The 19,613-nt window shown below is 41.8% G+C and overlaps 1 protein-coding gene across 6 annotated transcripts in view; it reads left to right on the top strand.

Moving 5' to 3' along the window:
* PPFIA2 (PTPRF interacting protein alpha 2) overlaps positions 1–19,613 on the top strand; it is a 409,727-nt gene that overhangs the window by 99,684 nt on the left and 290,430 nt on the right. For 3 of the 6 annotated variants that reach the window (XM_068276855.1, XM_068276859.1, XM_068276856.1), the window contains exon 3: positions 17,637–17,723. The exons of the other annotated variants lie outside the window; for them this stretch is intronic. In XM_068276855.1, the coding sequence (XP_068132956.1) occupies positions 17,637–17,723 (87 nt within the window). The remainder of the gene's footprint in view (positions 1–17,636; positions 17,724–19,613) is intronic. 6 annotated transcript variants of the gene reach the window in all.

Consider the following 19,613-nt stretch of genomic DNA (forward strand, 5'->3'; position numbering starts at 1 on the left):
TCTGCCTGTATGTAATTCCTCAGTATGTGAAAGCCCAGCCAGCTCAGAGGAGGATTTATCCAGCTTGTAAAAGATGAGAGAAGATAGAAGCTGCCCTAATCTAAATAATACACAGGCAGTGTGCAGAGAGGGGCCTGGAGGGGGGAGATGCATCACAGAACCACAACACTGAAGAACTTGGCAGCCTTCCAGACACAGGCTGACAAGTCTGACAAGAGAGAGATAAGTTGATTTTTTTACAGAGATGGTGATAGTAGAACGTGCTGCAGTAAGCCAGAACACATTAGAATAGCTTTTGGAACTTGTAGGATGATAAAAAAACAGGATGCAATTTTTGTTACGGAGTCTCTTTAAATACTGGGTACAGCTTCAAAAATCTTCCTACTGTACAGCTCCAGTAAATGGTTAACAGGATTTTCCTAACAGTTGAGTTTGTTTTCGTGTTTAATCCACCATGTGACGCTGTGTATCTACATTTGCACTGAGACTGCTTCAGTGACTAAATCGCTCACCATGGTGAGATGCTGCAGCCTGGTATTATGTAAATGTAGGTCATGTGCTGCTCTAATGCTCACACCATTGTTTTCATATGAATTTAATCTCTTCTGATAACAGAACGGTGGCTACATTTGTAACATTTTATTTATTTAAACCTTTTTGTATAAAGTCATGATGTAGAAGAACACAGATACGGGTTGTATGCATTATGAAATAAACTTCTGATGTAACTACTTAGATAATAAATCTGTAGACATGGAAACCATTTTAGGAGACAGCTATGTGTATGCTGGATGAGATTTTTGAACTGCTGAAAAACATGTATGGGTATATAGTGATGTGCAGAGAATACTATAAATAATTGGTTTGTATTTACATAGCACTGACATATTCCTCATTACTTTACATAGTTATCATTATGTTGCTAACTGTCCCTCAGAGGAGCTAATCCCTATCACGTCATGAGTCTGTTTGCAAACTAAAGCTTGGTGCACGCATCCAATCTTGACTGGTCAATAGAAGTGCGGTTTCTGCCATCCATCCTCTGCTGTAGCCCTCCTCTCTCTGCTTCCTGGTCCCAAGTCTTCCTGCATGTCACATGATCCTCCGATCGGGTCGCTGTTATGTCCCTCGAGAACCTCCAGGCGCAGGAGCATCTTCTTCCTCCAAGCAGTCCTCCTGCTAAACTCCAGGTCCCATGGCGGACAATCCCTCTGGCAGCACTGCCGTCCGATGGCAGCTGAACATTCTAGCTGCCTAGCTCAACACCCCCATTGTTGTTCATTGTTGTTATTTTCCATGTGGATGACGATATGCATGTCATTTGCTTTATTGATATCCCTATGTCTGTCTTTGCTCTACTGCCATTGCCGTGTGAACCACAAATAATTCCGGGTATGACACTGGTCATACCTGGATAATAAAGGTGATTCTGATGATTACTTGTAATGTGCAGATGATTATTGTTACAATTTTTTTTTTCAGTCCAATCTTACCAAATGTATAGAAGAAAAGTAAACTGAGTGAATATACTGTTGAATGGATATTTAGGTAGTCCCTTTATTGCACAGAAAATGGTAAGATTGGACATAAAAAGATTGTATCATTAGAGAGCAGGCAGTTGCAGCAGAGCACAGACACATGTATATACTTAATAAGGGAGCATAGAATATCTGCTATACAGTACTATCAATATTATACTATCACAGTACCTAACCTGCCTATCACACTAACCCTCCCGCTGCCTGTGGGGCAATTGCCTCCTTAGCCTCTATGGTGGTGCCGGCCCTGTATCCAGTGGAGGTATCCATTGGAGAAGGAAGAGAGCCACTTCCTGTGAATATGCAGATAGATTTAGGGTTAGGTATTGTGTTAAAGACTTCTGTTACTACTTTCATTGTCTTCATTTTACTTTAATAAATGTTATTTTTTATAACAAGACTATTTCTTTGCAATCAGTGGACCCCTGGCCAGCCTTCCCCAGATTTTGAATCTGACTGTCGATCTGGTTGCAGATTGAGAAGTAATATGGGCACCCTAAAGAGGAACTTTAAGCAAGGATTTAACTTCATTCCAATCAGTAGCTGATACCCCCTTTTCCATCCATTAGAAATCTCTACCTTATCTTGAATAGAACATCAGGGAGGGTCTGTATGGCTACTGTGGTGAAATCCCTCCCACAGTGTGATGTCATAACATGGCCCTAATAGCTTGCTGTCTGTGAACCTCTTTGCATTGTGGCATATAATTTTTTTATTTATTTTTTTTTACCACTGCCATGCAAGCAATGCAAGTCCTCTCAGTAACAAACATTCCACCCAGATCACCTGGCAGAGCTGAAGATTTCAGCACCAGTAATACATTTCAGAATGTAAATCGGGGAGAGAATGATTTCACAATGGGCAAACACTAATACTTTATAACTGAATATTGTAAAAAATAAGCAATGTTATTCATTATTTTCACTACAGTTTTTAGGATTCATGGTTTCTGTTCAGTTTTGAGTGAAGATTAATTGCTGATATGTCCGCATATGTTTAAAGCGGACCTGAACTCAGAATGTCCTCTCTGCTCTAAAAGATACGCAAAAGCATAATAACCTTTAAACAAAAACATTTTTCTGGTTACAGCTGATAACAAATCCTAAACTAAATTTGCACTGTTTCTACTTCTTGTATAATGGAAGCAGACACAGTGTTAACATCCTGTGCTTTCAAATGAGCTTATCTGCCATCTCTGCCGTGGCAGTCATGTGACACAGAGGAGAGATCAAATTACAACTTGTGATTAGACACAAATGAGGGGTAATTAAAAAGGCTAAACTCTCGAAATACATATAGGGTTCATTTCTCTGTTTTCCTTCTGCCCTGTGCAAAAGTTCAGGTCCATTTTTTAAGATAAAATTTTATATGGGGTAAACTTTTCACACAAATGTGCAGTTCGTAAGATAAATGAAAAAGGTCTGAATGAACAAGGAGTATGAAGGACTTTATGATCCCTGCTGATGTGCAGACAAAGCCCCAGGGATGGGAGAATAGTTTATGCATGAAATAGTATTTTGTCCTCATACTTACTAATATTACTAATTCTTGTTGTTGTTAGTTACAAATTGTAACTGGTGCTGTTATTGTGGGCCGCTAAATCTTATTGCACACTGAGCCAAATATAGCTGTTCTTCCATTAATGTTCATATCTAAAAACTGCTTGGTTTATCCTTAGTTGACTTGAATTTATTTTTTAACACTACTATATGTGGAGCATTCCTGAACTCTCACTTTTCTCCAGCTATGAAATAATCATGCTGACATTATACTGTTTCACTGACACGATTTGCTTCATCCATGACATGGTGCTGTAGGCCCAGTGGCCCTGGGGAGACAAAATCTAGCACTGTAGCTCTCAATCAGCTTCTGTGACAAGCATAGACTACATCACAAACAAATGTCAACAAAATGTCAGGAGCATGCACCCGGAATGATCAACCGCCTTAAAGAGGCATCTTATAAATATGTAGCATGTTGAGAAAAAGGTGATGATTGGCACGATTTTAACTGCCTCATTCCAACATTCATGTCACATTTGGCCTTTTATAACATACATTTACACAACTTTTTGTAACTTTAATGGTTGCTTCGGTAATAGTTTCTGACAGGTTTAAGAAAGTTGCTACTTTGAAGCGTGTACATGTTTAAATAAAAAAAATAAGTGTGGTGGTAATTTGGGCACCTTGGATAGCTGTTAGTAGAATACTGGTAAATTACCGACATTGTACTATTGAACAGTAGGGATGAAATAACCAATGCGCTGCCTCACAGTCCACTACTTGAAGTCTACAAAGTGCAACCTTTTCTGATTCCTTCACTTCAGGTCTTCCACTTTAATGCACCTCAGAAAACAATAAAAAACCACAGATAATCGCACAGGATGTATGACTTCGAGAATCTTCCACCATATGTCACCCGTGTGGTGTGGTACAGTTTCACCTCCTGTGTATATTCCACCACCACTAGGAATCTCTCTCACCTTTCGGTATGGCTGCCCAGACCCACAGACAGCACACCCAGCTTAATAATCACACTGATGGCTTCCAAGATACTTCTACTTTAAAATATGCCTCGCATTCATGCAAAAAAAATATAAAACATGGCATAGACTGTTTCACAGGTACTATGAGGGATACCACTACCATATATGTCACCGTGTGATGATTACTGGGGGTACCACCTCAGCACGCTGTGCACCCAGCACCATCAGGGATTGTGCTCACCTTCTATCTATGCTGCCCAAACCACAGACAGCTTCAATCACTTGTGTGCACAATCCTATGGTAAATGGTCGTTCCCCTCTCTGTGACCAATGGCTTCTCAACCCAGCAAGTACCAGACCAGCTGCAACTGGATAAGCTTCAATAGTGTAAAACCTTTTAATAAGATCAAGTATAAAAGTAGCACTACTCGCAAACATCAAAATTTGTCAGGCATATCAAACAAATCTGAGGACGTCTCCTCCATGCACTTCAGCATTTCCTCCCTTTAGCCACGCCCAACCCGTTTCGTTACACGACTCATGCTGCGTAGGAGAAATATCTCTGTAAATGGACAACTTTCTGTAAAAAAAAAAAAAATAAATAAATAAAATTCTCATTTACAGAGCTTTTTCTCCCACCCAGCATGGGTATGTGTAAAAACACACACCAAAACACATTATACTACTTCTCCTGAATACGGCGATTCCACATATGTGACACTTTTTTGCAGCCTAGGTGCGCTAAGGGGCCCAACGTCCTATGAGTACCTTTAGGATTTTATAGGTAATTTTAAGGCATTTGGTTTTTAGACTTCTCATGGTTTAGGGCCCCTAAAATGCCAGGGCAGTATAGGAACCCCACAAGTGACCCCATTTTACAAAGACACCCCAATGTATTCCGTTAGGTGTATGATGAGTTCATAGAAGATTTAAAACTGACCCCAGATTAGAAAGACAACACGCCAATGTATTTCATTAGGAGTATGGGGGGTTCATAGGTTTTATTTTTTGTCACAAGTTAGCAGAAATTGATTTTTTTTTTCACAAAGTGTAATTTTCCGCTAACTTGTGACAAAAAATAAAATCTTCTATGAACTCACCATGCCTCTTAGTGAATACTTTGGAATGTCTTCTTTCCAAAATGGGGTCATTTGGGGGTATTTATACAATCCTGGAATTCTAGCACCTCATGAAACATGACAGGTGCTCAGAAAAATGCATGTCTTTTAAAAATCAGCAGCAATCAAATAGCACCAAAAGAAAGCTGTATTAGTGACAAGAAAAGGAGGTAAAATTCATTTACATAGTAGGTTGTGACTGAGCAATAAACCGTTAAAGCTGCAGTGGTCTGAATGGAAAAAGTGTTTGGTCCTTAAAGGGACACTTAAGTCAAAACAAAAAAAATGAGTTTTACTCACCTAGGGCTTCCAATAGCCCCCTGCAGCTGTCCAGTGCCCTCGCAGTCTCCCTCCGATCCTTCTGGCCCCGCCGGCAGCCACTTCCTGTTTCAGTGACAGGAGCTGACAGGCTGGGGACGCGAGTGATTCTTCGCGTTCCCAGACACATTAGCACCCTCTATGCTGCTATATGGTATATGATATATGCTATAGCAGCATAGATGGCGCTATTGTGGCCAGGAACGCGAAGAATCACTCGCGTCCTCAGCCTGTGAGCTCCTGTCACCGAAACAGGAAGTGGCTGCCGGCAAGGCCGGGAGGATCGGAGGGAGACGGCGAGGCCACCGGACAGCTGCAGGGGGCTATTGGAAGCCCCAGGTGAGTAAAACATTTTCTTTTTTTTACTTAAGTGTCCCTTTAAGGGGTTTTAAGGCTGCAGTCCTTAAGTGGTTAAAGTAGAAGAATCTTGGAAGCTGGGTGTGCTATCTGTGGGTCTGGGCAGCCATACCGAAAGGTGAGAGAGATTCCTAGTGGTGGTGGAATATACACAGGAGGTGAAACTGTACCACACCACAAGGGTGACATATGGTGGAAGATTCTCGAAGTCATACATCCTGTGCAATGATCTGTCTGTTTTTAATGGGTTTCTGAGGTGCATTAAAGTGGAAGACCTGGAGTGAAGGAATCAGAAAAAGTTTGCACTTTGTGGACTTCAACTAGTGGACTGTGAGGCAGCGCATTGGTTATTAATATATCATGGTTTTTGATGTTAATGTGACACTGGACTTGTGCAGCAGGCCCACAGTATAAGCAAACAGGTTGTAGTGATAGATTGTGGAGCATGCCAAACACCCCCCCCCCCCCTCCATTTTTTTTGTAAACCGTAGGGATGGTCAATGAGAGATTCTCCTTGTATTCAGATTTCATGTAAATGTTATGCAGCTTGGACCAATTAAAATTGACAGGGAATTATTCAGGTTTGTCCAATTTTGTGTGTTGCCTAAAACTAACCGCCGCCTAGGTGGTGCCTAACCCTAACCACTCCCCTTGGTGTTGCCTAACACTAACCACTCCCCTTGGCGTTGCCTAACACTAACCACTCCCTCTGCAGAAACACCCTTTTAGATATATGAACGATAATACCTTTGAAAACGTAAAATCTGTACTTATTAAGGAAATAATATGACAAATGATACCGTTATAAACTTCTAAAACGATAACTACCTCAAAAACTTTAATGTTATAATCTTATTAGCGAAATTTTTCATGGCACCCTTTTATTCATGCTTTTTTTGCCGTATTAACGATAATTGCATTAAAGTCTATGGTGGTGCCCTTTTTGTCCACCTTCAGCCGGCGCCCTTTTTTTCCTGCTCCCCTTAGAATGCAGATAAAGTTATGTGCATTGCAGATGGTCAATGAGATGCTTATAATTCCAGGTTATTATTATTATTATTATTATTATTATTATTATTATTTAGTATTTATATAGCGCCGACATGTTACGCAGCGCTGTACAATGTATATATATATCTTGTCACTAACTGTCCCTCAAAGGAGCTCACAATCTAATCCCTACCATTGCCATATGTCTATATTATGTAGTGTAAGTACTGTAGTCTAAGGCCAATTTTAGAGGTAGCCAATTAACTTAGCCGTATGTTTCTGGAATGTGGGAGGAAACCCACGCAGACACGGAGAGAACATACAAACTCTTTGCAGATAGTGCCCTGGCTGGGATTCGAACCAGGGACCCAGCGCTGCAAGGCGAGAGAGCTAACCACTATGCCACCGTGCTGCCCAAAATTCATGCAAAATGTTTGCCGCTTGGAACTGGGCAAATCCAAATCGTTAGGAAGAGCATTTGATTGGCCCAATTCCAAACTGGGGACAATTTGTGTTAAATTTGCATTCAAGCTGGAAATTAGCATCTCATTAGTCATCTCTACTTGCAATTTATGGGGCAGATCAGAAGCCACTCAGTGTTAGGGAACCCATTCCTGTTTCTTGCCCCTTCTTAGCTGGAGGGGAATATGGTAACCTTTTTACACAAATGGGTGACATTTAATTGTATGGAGACCGTGAAAAAAATGTGACTGCTGGAGGACCCTGAGCATCTTCAGCATTATGGTCACTGGAGTCGGCATGACAACTGAGCTGTTCGTTGTATGCCTGCCTTGGAGTGTGTCAGGGCCACCTAGACAGCTGCTTAGTTTCTGTGTAAGTGATACAGAATCTTTGTTTCTGAAACCATGCATAATAAATACTGCTATGTATTTATACATTGCACAATAATTCTTTAAAGGGATACTGTAGGGGGTCAGGGGAAAATGAGTTGAACTTACCCGGGGCTTCTAACGGTCCCCCGCAGACATCCTGTGTTGGCGCAGCCACTCACCGATGCTCCGGCCCCGCCTCCAGTTCACTTCTGGAATTTCAGACTTTAAAGTCTGAAAACCACTGCGCCTGCGTTGCCGTGTCCTCGATCCCGCTGATGTCATCAAGAGCGCACAGCGCAGGCCCAGTATGGTCTGTGTCTGCGCAGTACACTCCTGGTGACATCAGCGGGAGCGAGGACACGGCAACGCAGGCGCAGTGGTTTTCAGACTTTAAAGTCTGAAATTCCAGAAGTGAACTGGAGGCGGGGCCGGAGCATCGGTGAGTGGCTGCGCCAACACAGGATGCCTGCGGGGGACCATTAGAAGCCCCGGGTAAGTTCAGCTCATTTTCCCCCGACCCCCCTACAGTATCCCTTTAAAATAAAAGCATTCTATGGTATTAACCCTGGGTGTAAGCAGAGCAGAGGATATGGCAACAGTAATGTCCCTCTGAAAGCAAAAAATGTACAAACAGCGTGCATCTAGTAAATGGAAGAACACCTCTAGAGTTACCAATAACATGAATATACTATAACTGAACTGCACTATTGTCTGAGATATTTAGGCTCATATATATGGCCTCAATTCACTAAGCTTAACTCCTGTCTTTAATAACTCTTCTGAGCTGTTTTACAGTTATCACAATTATATCACCATGGTGATGACTGTAAAACAGCTCAGAAGCGTTATTAAAGACAGGAGTTAAGTTTAGTGAATTGAGGGATTATTACTAGTGACAAACAGTTGGTAAAACAACAAAAGAAAGCAAGACATCTTTCATATAATGAGCTGTGATGTTACAGAAGCATTTTGGCTTATTTTGGGCTCAGGGACCAAATTTATCAGAGGACCCAGAGCGCACAAAAGGTCAGTGATGAAGACAATGTACAGATGGCACTGAGTGAATCATTTTACTTGTCGCACTTTTTTTTATACACATCACTGACTTTGTGTACAGTCTATAATTAATAAAATGGGGGGCAGGGCCAGTTTAAGCAACAATGGGGCCTCAGGGCAAAATAAACCTGCCCCCCCCCAACAGATACCCTGGAACAAAAATCGGCATTAAGGGACCTTTTTTTTTGCAGCTGGTATAGTCAGGGTGTGAAGCCCCAATCGGTCGGAGCTCCGCATTCTGGCTACCCCAGCCTGCATGGGGGACAAGGGGTTAAAAGTTTCAGGAGGGGGGACCCCACATAATTTAAAAAAAAAATCCTACACTAAACATAAAAAAAAAATTGGGAAAATAGGAAAAAATGCCAAGGATCTTCATGCAGCCATATTGCGGCTGTATAGCGATCCCTGGCCAAAGCGCTGCGGCTGCATATGGACCCCCTGGCAACCCCGTCAGGAAATGTATTGCTCTTTCTTTTGATGCATGTAAAATTACACTACCAATAGGTTTGCTACTAAAAGTGACATTTACCGCATTTAAAAGTATACTTTTTTCCTTCGAAACTTTAAAATCGATTTTCTCAAAAAACTATAAGGTCTTTTTGAAAAAAAAAATGTTTTCCTCTTATTTCCAATTATCTCCTTAACATATCCTGCAACTTTGGGGTTTCTAGCGTTTAAGGTGGATTTGCTATTAACCATTAAAGTCGGCGGGTTTTTAAATGTGTATTTTTTTTCCTTTGAAACTTTAAAATCGATTTTCTCAAACTATAAGGTCGATTTGAATTTTTTTCCCTCTTGAAGCCACTGGGGACCCCTACAAGCTCTGGGGCCCTGGGGCAATTGCCCCCTTTGCCTCTATAGTAGCGCCGGCCCTGATGGGGGGTAGAGATGAGCCCAGAAAACAAAAAGTAGAATAAGGCCTGGGACCCACTACCAGCGCTTTTCTAAACACTTGTGAATTGTAAAGCACTTGCAAATATAATGCTATTGGGTAATTGGGGGGGGGGAAAAAAAAACACATCCCTCAAGTGGGATCATACACATAGCATTAAATTAGCAAGAGCTTTTCAAATCACAATCTTTAAGTAAAGTGCTGCTAGTTGGTTCCAGGCCTTAAATTGATCAAATCCATTAGGAGGTGGCTTACCTCAAGGATCACATAGTATATGGAAAAAGCAAAGTTTATTTGCTCTATGACAACTCTTTTCATGAGCACCTAAGGAAAACTTCCTTAGGCCAAGATTCTGTGCTTAAAAATAATACGCTAAAGGCTCATACACACATCAGACTATAGTCTTTGGAAAATTAAAGATCACAGACCAATCTTACCACCCTTCATGTAGTATGAGAGCCATACTCTACACAGTCTTTTCTATGGAGCTGAACTCCACATCAGAAAAAAATATTTGCAAGATGCTGCACACACAGATGCTGTACAGATACAAAAGATCAAGACAAGACAAGACAAATAACATTTATATTGCGCTTTTCTCCTTGCGGACTCAAAGCGCCAGAGCAGAGCAGCAGCCACTAGGGCGCGCTCTATTGGCAGTAGCAGTGTAAGGGAGACTTGCCAAAGGTCTCCTACTGAATTAGTGCTGGCTTACTGAACAGGCAGAGCCGAGATTCGAACCCTGGTCTCCTGTGTCAGAGGCAGAGCCCTTAACCATTACACCATCAGTATCTGCAAAAGATCTGTTCCTGCCAAAGATCCGTTCCTGCAAATTGCATTCATAGTCTATGAGATCTGCAGATCATCATACACACATGATTTAACTGACATTCATCTGCAGATCAAGCAATCATCTGCAGATCTGAAAATCCATCCTGGTGGATCTGATCTGCAGATCAATGTCAGTTAAATCATGTGTGTATGATGATCTGCAGATCTCAGGCCTAGTGCACACCAGAGCGGTTCTGCTGCGGTTTGCGATCCGCTTGCAGGTGTGGATCCACTAGGGTAATGTATTTCAATGGGCTGGTGCACACCAGAGCGGGAGGCGTTTTGCAGAAACGCATACTCCCGGGCTGCTGCAGATTTTGGATTGCGGATGCGTTTCTGCTTCAATGTTAAGTATAGGAAAAACGCAAACCGCTCTGAAAAATGGCACTTCAGAGCGGTTTGCCAGGCATTTTTTGTTACAGTAGCTGTTCAGTAACAGCTTTACTGTAACAATACATGAAATCTACTACACCAAAAACGCTTCACAAAACCGCAAAATGCTAGCTGAAACGCTACAGAAAAAGAAGAAAAAGCGTTTCAAAATCTGCTAGCATTTTGCAGATCTGCTAGCGGTTTTTGGTGTGCACCAGGCCTCATAGACTATCATTGCAATTTGCAGGAATGGATTTTTGGCAGGAACAGATCTTTTGCAGATACTGATCTTTTGTGTCTGTACACCATCTGTGTGTGCAGCATCTTGCAAAGATTTTTTTCTGATGTGGAGTTCAGCTCCATAGAATAGACTGTGAAGGTATGGCTCTCATACTACATGAAGGGTGGTAAGATTGGTCTGTGATCTTGCCTTTTCCAAAGACTATAGTCTGATGTGTGTATGCACCTTAAGAGGTACTCAATACTATATGCCAGTAATTAGTGTCTCAGCTAGGTGGATTCCATGTAGCTGAGACACTGATTACCCCCCCCCCCCCCCCAGTGTGCATATGTGAGGTTGCTTGCAAAACATGCAAACTTGCAAAACATGCACCGCTGGGGAGTTACGAGGACAGGTTTGGGAAACACTGCTATATGCATAAAACCATAAGTTTGATTCACTAATGAAAAATAAATTGCGGTTTTATGCGTATAGTATTGAGTACATCTTATATTATCTCTTCCCCCCCCCTTGTGTTTCATACACTCCCTTGGAGGGCCGAGCTTTTGCCAGCTCTATGTAGTCAGTTTTATCCCTGGTTTTTCAAGAGGACAACCAAAATAGAGAGAGGCTCTTGTACCTGAGTGGAGATGGTATTTATCCGCAGGCCTTATTGGTTGGTTGCCCTGTGGAGAGTACCATTCTCCTTTATTCTATACCTACATTGCCTAACATACTGCACCATCTGGGCCTCCATTGTCTGCGTTGGTTTGTCAAGGAACCTATCCTCTCTCAAGCCATGCTATAATTCATAAGCTGGACAACTCCAAATTTTGATATTTTGATAGATGGGATTTTGCACTTATTGGTGGACATGCTAATTTAGCTGCATCATTCTTTTTATTTTTTTTTATTTTTTTTTGGGGGGGGGGGGGGGGGGGTTGAAGTTGGTCCTTGTTCATAGAATGAGGATTTTTGTGAATTTGAAGCTCCTTACAAAAGTTACCCTGCTCCTCCCCCTTGTTGTTCTACCAACCATTTGCCAGTTATCATTTTTTTCACAACTTGGGCACCAGAGCTGTTTATCTACTTACCAGTTCTGTACGTAGTAAGTGATATACTTACAAAGGAAACTGGCTCTCGCATCTCGCACATCCTCTGGCCTTTTATAACCAATGTTATTAAAAGAAAAGCTTTTATAGTAAAGTCATTTTTTCACTTTCTGTAGTGTATAGTTATACTATTTTTAGCCCCAGAGATGCTCTGTTCCTTGTCTCTAATATAGGTAATTTGAGAGAAAGTGGAATAACTGGGTTCTAATCGCTGTGGATATCCACACCTCCATCCATTTGTGTTACTGCTTGTAACAAGGTCATTTTGTTGTTCCCAAACACATCTCTCCCCTCACAAGAAACACATAGTGGATGTTTCTGGTAAGGCTTCATGCCTAGGGATCTCTCTAGGCAGTGAGAGTGATACAGACTGTTATTCAGGGCCAGTTTAGACTTTTTGCTGCCTGAAGCAAACCTGTGAGGATGTGCCCCTCTCCCTAACAACCCCCCTCCATCCCAATTTGGAATGATTGCACAGCACCCGACCATTTACTCTGCTTCATTTAATGTCCGCACATGACACTCTCTATTCCTCCTTAGTCAGGACAGCCGTGCCACCTCCTCCCTGCTACTGTGCAAGTCAAATTAAACACTGCTGCTCTCCTGCCTCTCCCCTCCTCACTCACTGCCAGACTCCTCACACAGCATAACAAGCTGCTTTTCCTCACCTGCTTTTTCTCCTCCTACTCTGGCTGCATGCTGTTAGTGTAAGCACAGTACAAACATGCTGCCCCTGTAATCTCTGCATCTGATGCAAATGTTTCACCTTGCTTCATGAGAGAACCGGCTCTGCGGTTATCTCTATTTTCTACTCTTTACTGAGGAAAGGGCCAAGGCCAAAAGTGACATGAGGAGATAAACATGTGCATGTACAGTGCAAAACATAATAACCAGACTGTTTTACTTGTTTTGTTTCGCTGCCTGAAAGATTAACATTTTAGGCATGGAAGTCACAGCTAAAGAGATAATAGAGATAAAAAAAGAGATTAAGGGTCACTTAATAGGCTGCCACTGAGCAGAGACAACAAATTATTCAATCTACTTTGTAAATGTTTAAATATAAAATAAATCCATGGGATAGCTAAAAAAAGTAATTGTTAGGAGTAGGAGGATAAATACAATTGTTTATCTCATCATTTTATTTTCACCTCGGGTTAACTTTAAAAACGTCACTATCTGTGCTTTGTGGTCACCACAGCACCCATTTCTGTATTATTTCCAAGCACTTTGTGGGCAGCTGTACAGATGTGTTTCCAGAGACTTAAATAAAGCTTCCCTCATAAAGTGTTTCCCATGATCCTTGGATGTGGGGTCTTCACACGCATATGTGATAGCAAAAGGGTAATGCCAAATGTGGTGTCTGATTTTCTGCACTGCTGCCATTGTCGCTGTATGCAGGAGCAGCTTGCTCCGTGACGATGATTCACACGCCTAATTATACGTGATAGCTCAAGATGTTTGTAAAACTGGTATTTAACTTCATCTTTTCAGCATTGTAACAGGAGGAGTTCTAGATATACCTGTGAATTGTGATCACATATTACTGCATCCAATATTTAGGAGCAGCTTGGGGGAATCAACTGTTATTGACAAAGTTTGTATAGAAAGACATGGAAAGGATTTAGGGTTCAGTAATGACGTGTGGAGTATTTTTTTTTTCCTCTTGTGTATGTTTGGGATTTTGAATATTGAACTAGATACATTTAATTTCCTCAGACTTGAGTACACAATGCTCACAATGTAGTCAGTAACTCAGACAGATCTTTTCATGTGGTGTTTTGGGTGTGCATGTTTCAGCATGTTCTTAGCCAAGGAGGCTGTTTGGGGCCATTGCTTCTGAAAGAGTGAGAACAGCCACCTTAATGCCTCACCAAAAAATGACAGATCTTTTCAGCTGAGAGCATTGTTCTCCTCCTTGCCACACGGAGAGGAAGCTGCTCCATTGTGTGCCACACTCTAGTTCCTTCCCCCTTCCTCCACAATAGAATGTGCTGCAAGGTGTGCATGGCAATGGATGGGGCACAACCTCCATGCAAAAGATAAGACAAGATAGTAGCTTCACGATGCAGTTCCTGCTTGCTGATGATCTGAGTTTGCAGAGGACCAAAGTTTAGATATTTTACAGAACCTCTCAAGGATAAGGATACATAAGTAGCTCAGGTGCTTGGCTCTGTATTTTGGTTGCTCATCCTGTGGCTCAGGAGCATGCCTCGGTAGCTCAGGTGCTTGGCTCTGTATCTTGGGTGCTCATTCTGTATCTTGGGTGCTTGGCTCTGTATCTTGGGTGCTTGGCTCTGTTTCTTGGGTGCTTGGCTCGGTAGCTCGGTTGCTTGGCTCGGGTGCTGGTCCTGTGACTAGGTGCTCGGCTGTGGAACTTGGTCCTGTGGCTCGTAGACTCGTCCTGTTCAGGTGCTTAGCTCTCCATCTCGGCTCTGTGGCTCGGGTGCTCGACTCTGTAGATTGGTTGCTTGGCTCGGGTGCTGGTCCTGAGGCTCAGGTGCTCGGCTCTGTAGCTTGGTTGCTTGGCTCGGGTGCTGGTCCTGAGGCTCGGGTGCTTGGCTCTGTAGCTAGGTTGCTTGGCTCAGGTGCTCATCCTGTGGCTCGAGCACTGGTCCCCTGTGGCTTGGGTGCCCAGCTCTGTAGCTTGGTCCTGTAGCTCAGAGGCTTGTCCTGTTGTTTGGGTGCTTTGCTCTGCAGTTCAGGTTTGTGCCTCGGGTACTGGTCCTGTGGCTCGGGTGTTCTGCTCTGTAGCTTGGTCCTGTAGCTCGGAGGCGTGTCCTGATGTTCGGGTGCTTTGCTCTGCAGTTCAGCGTTGTGCCTCGGGTGCTCTGTTCAGTGGGGCAGAATTCTATACTGTACGGACATCATTCACTTGTTGTTACTGTATATACTCTCCTTTGATCTGATTTCACAGCAGTAAGACTTTCCACCTTCTGGGAACAAGTCATAAACATGAAATCAGATGGAGTTTCAGAGCCACCTTTTTGAAAATTAATAAATAAATTAGGTCGTACTCAGATGCAGCATATACATTATTTCAAAGAACTTGAAACCATTTTGGGACTAAATATTTTATACTAACAATGACATTTTGGACTCCCAATTCTTTTGCTCTAACTAGCTCTGCTAGGTTTATTTGATGAACCCTCCTCTGGTAAACATGCACAATATTTGATGCGTATCCTATGTTAATATTCCCGCAAGGAAATATTACAAGTTTGGAAGGGTGACACCTTACCATCCTATACATTTCTGGAAACGCACAATAAATAAAGCCCTTTCGTTACTTCGAATAATGTATAAAAATTGTAATTATCCACAGCGATTTGATAAGATCTGGGCGCCATGGTATAATAATGTTACGACTTCTGGTATTCTTCTTTCTGACACTTTTCATTTTATCCCTTCCTTCTATTTTCTCTCTGGTTTCTGGCGGCACTAGTTCACTCAGCTTGGATTTTATTTTAATTCACTGTGTTTTATTGTTATCCTTAAACATATATTCAACATTATCTACAGCTACTGCACATGTAATAACCTTACGATTATATATTATTTTACCAACGCGGTTGTTACTGCTAATATCTCTGTATTATCTTTTACTGCTGGAGAACAATGCTGTCATATCTGTATCTTGTTCTGATGTGTAAATAAATATTGATTTGTTAAAAAAAACTAGTGAAGCCTGACCTTTCAGAGGTGATATGTGTCAAGATTACTGCTTACCTAGGTTTGATTCCAGATCCTGATTTCTTTTCCTGAATGTAGATGATGAATACACTGCTCCTGTATACATAGCTTTATGCTGCAATTAGAGCTGTATATACAGTAAACACTCTATCTGAGGACATCAGGATTGTTGCCACTGTTATATTTTCTAATAAAAAAAATCATTAAAGGGAAGTGTTTGCCCTGCATTGCTTTTTCATGCTTCAGTGCGTTTATCTGTCTATGGAATGAATGGGGATCAATGTATTCAGAAGACATGTTTGTTTCTGTCTGCTGTGTGCCAAATGCCAGTGTTTAGCTGCCCCATCATTCTCTGTTGACGTGCCTTTATCTGACAATGCTTTGCTATTGGTCTGAGTTCATTTTAGACTCTATTCTGATCGTGCCTTTTGGCATATTGTCAAAAGTAAATTGTGTTTGTAAGAGTGCAAATGACACGGAGTATGAGTAAAATATTCTGTGAGGGCTGGTGCACACCGAGCGGCTTTTTCCGCGTTTTCAGATCCGCTTGCGGCTGCGGATCTGCTTGGTCAATGTATCTCAATGGGGTGGTGCACACCAGAGCGGCAGGCGTTTTGCAGAAACGAAAAATGCCTGGGTGAGGCATTTTTTGGAATTCGGATGCGTTTCTGCCCCAATGTTAAGTATAGGAAAAACGCAAACCGCTCTTAAAAAACGCCTGTTCAGAGCGGTTTTGCAGGCGTTTTTGTTACAGAAGCTGTTCAGTAACAGCTTTGCTGTAACAATATATGAAATCTACTATACTGAAAACCGCAGCAGCAATCCGCAAAACGCTAGCAAAACGCCTCATAAAAATAAAAAAAAGCGTTTAAAAATCTGCTAGCGTTTTGCGGATCTGCTAGCGGGTTTTGGTGTGCACCAGCCCTAAGTCTGACATTTATACACAGAGGAGAACCTTAGTGCTGCAAAATGCAGCCTGCTTCAATCTCATTTTTGTCTATAGTAATTTTTTATAAAAAGATCAAGGTTTTTTTCCCAGCCAAACGCCAAATTTCACTTCAAGCTTCGGGCCAGGGTTTCCAAATCTTATATTTTAATATTGACACATCTACGTTATGCAGATTCTGGGGCTACTTACACCTACTCAGTGGCTAGACTGCATTTAATGAGCCACGAGACTTGTATAAAATCATATGTGTCAGTAGTTAAAAGGAACCTGAGGTTTGAGACCTATGGAAGATGCCATATTTATTTCCTTTTAAACAGTACCAGTTTCCTGGCAGTCCTGCTGATCTTTCTAGTCAGTAGGGTAAAAATTGCACACCTGAAATGAGCATGCAGCTAACCTTGACAGGTTTGTCATAGACCTCTGATCTGCATGCTTGTTCAGGGTCTGTGGCTTAAAGTATTAGGCTAGGTTTCCACTTGAGCGTTTTGTATTAGATTTTTTGCATAGTAAATGTGCATTAGTTTAGCAACAAATGGTGGTGAATCAGGCCATTTCCATTTCATGTGAATTTTTGTAAGCGTTTGCATGCAGAAAAAAACTGAGGTCCTGCTTAAGCGTAAAATTCCGATATTTTACGCTTATCAGCCACAATTCCCGTACAATGCTTTGCAATGGCATCAGATAGCAATGCAAATTTCCGCTTTATTTGCGCGAAAATTCGTATTAAATGCATAATTACAGGAAGTTGTCAGCAGTCATTACTAAGCTGTTACTAGGTAGATCATGGTTAATTTGACTAATGCGAATTTTCGCGTACGAAAAGTCGCATAAACGTGTACAAATTTACATGCCTTTTTTTTTTTTTTGCCAATCAGAAAAATCGCATACAACTTTTGGATGTGAAAATGCCACACTACAGTGGAAGCGTAGCCTTAGTGACAGAGGATCAACAGGACAACCAGGTAATGTGCATTATTTAAGAGGAAATAAATGTCAGCCTCATTATCTCTCTCACCTCGGGTTCCCTTTAAAGGAATGGGTTGGCAACACGTGCATCCGGAAAGTATTCACAACTCATCATTTTTTTTACATTACATATATTACAGCCTTATTCCAAAATGGATTAAATTCAGGTTTTTCTGAGAATTCTACACTCAACACCCCATAATGACAACGTGAAAAAAGTTTACTTGAGGTTGTAGCAAATTTATTAAAAATGGAAAAAAAATTGAGAACACACATGTACTGTGATGAAGCTCACAGTTGAGCTCAGGTGCATCCTGTCTCCCCCCCGATCATCCTTGAGATGTTTCTGTAGCTTAATTGAAATCCACCTGTTGTAAATTCAGTTGATTGGACATGATTTGGAAAGGCACACACCTGTCTATATCAGGTCCCACAGTTGACAGTTCATGTCAAAGCACAAACCAAGCATGAAGTCAAAGGAATTGTCTTCTAACCTCCGAGGCAGAATTGTCTCACTACACAAATCTGGGGAAGGTTACAATTTTTTTTTTTTTTTTACTGCTTTTAAAGGTCCCAATGAGAAAAGTGGCCTCCATCATCCATAAGTGGAAGAAGTTCAAAACCACTGGGACTCTTCCTAGCACTGGCTGGTCATCTAAACTAAGCGATCAGGAGAGAAGGGCCTTAGGTATGTTACCAAGATCCCGTTGATCACTGTTAGAGCTCCAGAGGTTCTCTGTGGAGAGAGGAGAACCTTCCAGAAAGACAAACCTCTCTGCAGCAATCCACCATCTGAAGTCCTGATAGGGACAACAAATGGCCTGGCAGGCTTTAAACTTTTTTTTCTTTGGAACCAATTCATACCTATGATTTCACATTTTGGAAAACCACATTGTCAGAGCAAGGGTGATGTGTGTACAGTGGTATTACAGAACATGACTAGGAGGACAAAGTCATGCATCCAGCAGTTTATGCGTGTCTTACCCTGGCACCTTCCCACCTTACTGAAACCTCGTTTGACCAGCACATGCCATTATATGAACTGCCTGGCTGCCGAAATACATGCACACAGCATCTGTAGCACTGACAGTGGTTAGAACCACTGGAGGCTGATAGACCGGAAGTGATGATGGGACCAGTTGGGTGTAGTCACTGAGTGTGTGGATCGAGATGCTGTATAGCTGAGAGTACGGGAGGTGGAGTATCTGGGTCAGCCTGTGAGATGCTGTGGTTGGTGAGGTCTGGGATTCCTGGGAGATGCCAGGATATTGCGCACTGCTATTTGATATGAAGTTCATGTAACAAATTAATTTCAAAGTAAGCATGGTTTTATTGGCATGGGCAATTACATTTGTTGAGGATTTTATGCTATAGGAGAGTTTGTTCATTCCCGAGGTCTTCTTATGTAGAAGAGAAGAGAGAGAAGCATATATGTAAACCACGCGTATTTCCGCTGCAGTTAATCCCTGAAGTGGAATTATATCTGGTCTTTGCTTTCCTGACTCTTTAGGTAAACATACAAAACAAAAAGCTAGCTTTTGCATTACTCCCAATGAAATGTGCAAAAATGGCCACTCTTTTCATATACACGTAATTACTGATCAAATTTGAAGAATTTGTATTCCGCAAATCGAAAACAAAAATAACAATTGTAACTTGTGTGGCCACCTTAAGGCTAGGTTCACACTGGTCAGTTGCATAATGCACACGTTATGAGTGCGAGCTGCAATGGAGACTGGCCATAGACTTTAATACAAAGCCTGCCTGCAGCATGATCCATTACAACGCAGTGCTGTGAGCAGCTCCATAGAATTGTATGGGCATTGAGTTGACATGCAGAATTCTGCTACGCAACTGAGCACTGTGAACTAGCCCTTACACTTTGT

Source organism: Hyperolius riggenbachi, chromosome 3 (genome assembly GCF_040937935.1).
Source record: "Hyperolius riggenbachi isolate aHypRig1 chromosome 3, aHypRig1.pri, whole genome shotgun sequence".
In the NCBI taxonomy this organism is placed as follows: domain Eukaryota; kingdom Metazoa; phylum Chordata; class Amphibia; order Anura; family Hyperoliidae; genus Hyperolius; species Hyperolius riggenbachi.